At 38.2% G+C, this 4,898-nt stretch overlaps 1 protein-coding gene across 1 annotated transcript in view; it reads right to left on the bottom strand.

The window, feature by feature from the left end:
• The window catches only part of LOC138016544 (RING finger protein 150-like), a 12,483-nt gene extending 7,585 nt beyond the window's left edge, over positions 1–4,898 (bottom strand). Inside the window, exons 1-2 of the mRNA XM_068863711.1 lie at positions 2,655–4,898; positions 1,730–1,795 (exon numbers count right to left, since the gene is read on the bottom strand). Coding sequence (XP_068719812.1) covers positions 1,730–1,795; positions 2,655–3,341 — 753 coding nt within the window. The 5' untranslated portion in view covers positions 3,342–4,898. The remainder of the gene's footprint in view (positions 1–1,729; positions 1,796–2,654) is intronic.

Genomic DNA, 4,898 nt, shown 5'->3' with positions numbered 1-4,898 from the left:
ACTTGGGCGCAGCTTATCTACGAAGGGCTGGACAATCTACGACCTAGCGAGCCACGCGAATTTCGCATTTAAGTCTAAGAACTCATTTCAAATAGCGTCTACAGATAAACAGATTTATTAAGTCTAAGCACCCATTTTCAAACAGTTACATGTAGCTTTCAATAACTGTGTGACTCACATGTTGACTCAGATGGCTCACATGACTTGTATGGCTTGCTGGCTCGCAAATTGACCTAACTCTATCTACGAGTGGGGCTTATTTACAGGTGTGTACAGTACTTAATCGACTACTTAACTTCCCACAAGGGCTTTTCAGGGTCAAAGACACATAATCAACAACAGACAAAACAGTACAACAACTCTAAGAGATTCCCAGACGGCTATTTACAAGTGCAGCTGAGAAGTTGAACCAGGGACTACCAGAAACAAATTCAACCTGTGTTCAGAACAGTCTTGAGATCCGCCTAGACTTTGGAATCTGCTTCATACCACAATAAGATCTATATCTAGTTTAGATATTTTTAAAATAAGACTTAAAACTTTTTTATTTAACAGGGCATTTAATTGGTTCCTATAGTTTTTATAATTAATTTGCATTATTGATGAATTCTTCTATTTATTTATGGAATTTTTGAATTGTAACTTTGAACTTTTATTTTATTTTCAAAGCGAATGGTAAAAAACTCCCACCGAAAGTCATATTCAAAGGTGTTCGACAACTGAATATCAACACCCCACCAAGGATGCAAATTTCAGTGCACAAGAAAGGCTGGATGAACAAAGAAGGTATGTTTTATCTCCACACTGTTTGTTCAGAGAAGAAACTTTTCATGCAAGCAACAAACATGATTCTCGGAATTCGAAACAAGGTTCAAACAATTGTATTGTTGTCATGGGTATGATGTTACTGAACACGTGCTTTTAAGCATGTATGCAAATTTCCATTTGCTTGCTTTTCTCTTGAAGTCGTTTAGTGTTCTAAAGGTCACTAAAAGCACTATTCTCTTTTTTAATTGACAACTAGTGTCCTTTTCTTGTGTTGTTTAAACTGTAAGTTCTTCTCAAATTGTGATCTTAAGATTTTGTTGCACGAAAATACTTGGCTATAAGAAGCACCCCAATTTTAGCACTAACTTGCCACCCAAAGACAGATTTTTCTTGAAAAAAGCGTGCCCTTATAACTGAATAACGACGATAATCAGATTGAGACAATATTTTCCTTGATTATTAAACCCTGAAGGCAAATAATAGAGTTTAATTTGCTAGCAACACAAAGATGTAAATTTAAGGTTGGAGTAACTAAAACAATATTTTTATAAGAAATAACAATACATGTCTTCAAGCTGCAACACCATGTTTTCCCATTCTATTATCTCCAAGCACAAAATGCAGTCTTATCTTCTGCTATCACAGCAACACAGCAAAAATATTATTGTTCTGCTCTCTTTTTCCCCAGTATGACACTCCTCCTAAGCCCTATTTAAGTTTTTTTTTTATTACCCAGGTTCATTTTTCATGCTTTGATTCCACATGCCATGAAAATTTCTAAGAGTATGAATGCTGAAATCATGCCAGTTCTCTCTTTCACAAAATCTCAGAATTAACATTGTTCATATTAGTTCAATATTTTCCTTATATAACAGACACTAAGGTAAATATTACAAACCATCTTTTATTTGTTCTGGGTAGAACTCTGTTTTCAGACAAACACAATAAATTTCTTGTTCACCTTTTTGCTCACTGTGCGTGTTGGAAGTTTGGCTATAGCCTTCTTGGCAGCAGAAGTGAGGCGTTTCTAATAACGGAAAGTGACATTAAAATGAATATTGATCAGAACACTTGTCTGTTTGCTCTCCAGTTTCCATAGTAATGGCACATAAATTACTTCAGTAAAGTTTCAGTACATATACTTATCTATATTCTTGCCTAAATGATTTACCTCACAGAACTGTCTACTGGTACAAGTACAGGAGTGTGGGAAAGAGATGAAATCCTTAACCTGTAAACCTTCCCAAAGTAATCATACAGATAACCTCTTGACTATCCACATAATAAATCGATCGATTCAACAATTAATGACAGTGACTGGAAGGGTAACTGAGAGAATGACTATACTGTACTTTGGAATCTTTAAGTCTAAGCTAACAGGCCATCACAGCACTTCACATAGATTCTATTTTAAGGGACTACATTTTACTTTAACCATTTTCTGGGTTTAAGTAAATCTCGACGTTTTCACCGAGTAAATACCGTAAAAGTCCACGTGACAATACTCTTTTTCTATCAGACGCGTGACTGGATGTTTACCGCAAGTTAGCTTTCTATTCAAATTAATTTCCCCTGACGCATTCCGAATCTCTAAAACAGATGCAAAAGAACAGAAATAAAACAGAGGAACTCGTATGTTTCACTATCCCTAAATTTGCTTCTCAGTTTCGAAAGTTGTCTGCGAATAGTTTAGCAAAACAGATAATACTTCGGCAAAACAGACAAAAAAACAAAGAACAGCCTGTATCAGAGTATGCGTACTGCAAGACGAGCACGTTTTCGCGCAATCGAGACGTTATGACTCAAACTATTATTTATTCCTGGGTGAATTCTATGTCTTTTGATTTCATCGTTTGATATACCCGGTAAGTTTACAAGTCACTTACCTCAGTCTTATCGCGTGCATGAACGTAGCGAAATCGTTGAACGTAGTAAAATACAAGCCACGCAAGAGAGATGACCATGAGCACGATAAAAGAGACGGACACAAAAAGCACAGAGGTTGGATTTACTTGCCAGCCTCTGGGCGGATCGTCATGGCTTTTCCCGACTGAAATATCAACAAATACGGCATGGGTTTGATTGACGAGAGCCCGACCAAGTACTTCCCCTAAAGCCTTCGTTATGCTCACAGCAACAATGGAATCGGCATTGCTGTGCGACATTTTCACTGGATCTCTTGAATCTTCATCGTCGAAGATGATTGCCGCCGTCGCATTATGCTTTTGAGCGTTCTTGATCTTCTGGACGAAATTACAGGATCCTCTCTTGATGAGCGCGATCCAAGGTCTTTTATTAACTCCAATGCTAAATTCGACGCAGCCATTAACGTTGCTATCTGGCAAGCCAAAAAGCCAACCACTGACAGCTCGTATAGGGCTGTGTCCACCGAAATAGCCTCCTGTGTAAAACGGTTCTACACGACAGTCCTTGTAAAATCTATTGCAATAAGTAATATTCAACACGGCCTCCGTGTAACTTTCCTGTTCTTCGGAGACGGCACTACATAGCAAAATATTACTCGCGACCATCGCGGAAATTGAAAACAAAAAGATGATGTTCGTACAAGTCATTATTGAAAGAGTTTCCACAGCCAAAAATGTTCCAAAACCTTAGAGGGACTTCAGAAGCTTATTGATTCTACCGTCTTTGAGCAAATGAGGCGCTTGTAAGCCTTTGTAACTTTGTAAACCAGAGTTTCAGCACAAGCGACAAAGTAACTCCTCCGCCATCTTGCAAATTGAAAAGCGTCGAACGGATAGGTCACGTGATTCAAGATTGACACACCTGTGCTACGTCAATAAGTAGACTCGGAAGTCATCCACAGACACTAACAAAATCTGATGATTTACTGATAAATAAAAAACGAAGAATAACTGTACAGACTAATTAGCGACTTAACCTCTTTGAAGAGCCAGGTGTTCAGGAATGCCTTACGTTCAAAGCTCGAACAATATAGTATTACCGGAATATTGGCAGCTTTTTTCTTCATTCCAATACTAACCGCAAAAAGTGAGTCACAAAGACGCAGCACTAAATGACATTTACATTAAAAAACGTGATGTGACAAGTCAAGCAACAATAATTTAAAAAGTTCTTTCGTACTTAAGACCGTTGAGTGAAAAGATCTTTTTGGATTTATTTTAGTGGCTGGAAGTAACGCTGAAACACATTTAAAGAAATAACGAATTTTGTGATCCTGATTTTTGTTTTCTCCACGTGTGTCCGCTTTGCATATGACAACCTCAAAGTTAAAGGTTTTTAAGTTTTGCACGTAGTAACAAATTTCTAACCCGTTCAAGGCGGTTTTAAGGCCTTCATCTTTCCTGGAACCCAGTTCTGCAGCGAGTCAGCCCTCGTCCTTAGTCTTGTGGAAAAAAAAACAAAATAAAATAAGGAAATAAGACATGGATAACGAACTAGAATAAAAAATCTAACAGAATTGCCAGAAGACCCCAGTGTTCGCCTTCAGGCTTTAGTTCGTATTTGCGTGCATGCAGTCATGTCGATCCATGGCTCCTTAAGTTATATAAAGAGACAATTCCCCGCAGTTGCTTAAATTATCCAGCTAAGGGCGATCGAAAGGGTCACATCTCTCATTCGCTCGAGTAACCCACACTAGAACTGATGCTAGATATCATTTCATTCATCGAGTCCTTCGCGGAAGCAAATAGGGCCTACAAATTGACCTTCTCCCAGCTGAGTGGCTTCATAGTTCAGTCGGTATAACCATAGTTGACATCACAGAGGTCATGAGTTCCAATCCCTGAATCCCTGCGAAGAACATTTCTCTAAGTCATTTTAGGAGCAGAAATACATGAGAAACTTTAGAGACATGACCAATAAGTAACTTTCCCGCCTTTTTCCCTGTTAATGACCTTTCAGCAGCTCTTTATGAAAGAGTCATACAAAAGTTGAATCGAGTCCAACCCCTTGTTAGCACCGTCTTGGAAAAGAGAGGCCCCTTTTAAACAAGTAACCGAATAAGATTAAGAACTAGAAAAACATAATCATTCCACAGATCCTCCTTTTCATACTCTTCTTACGCCAGGGTGTGGTAGTATTAAATTAAAATTGGAATAATAATACGCCAATTAAATCAAGCTCATAAGGCTCTACGCCTCTGCCTT

Source organism: Montipora capricornis, chromosome 9, assembly GCF_036669925.1.
Source record: "Montipora capricornis isolate CH-2021 chromosome 9, ASM3666992v2, whole genome shotgun sequence".
In the NCBI taxonomy this organism is placed as follows: Eukaryota; Metazoa; Cnidaria; class Anthozoa; order Scleractinia; family Acroporidae; genus Montipora; species Montipora capricornis.
The sequence above is the reverse complement of the archived record's forward strand: the minus strand, read 5'-3'. Positions and strand labels throughout refer to the sequence as shown.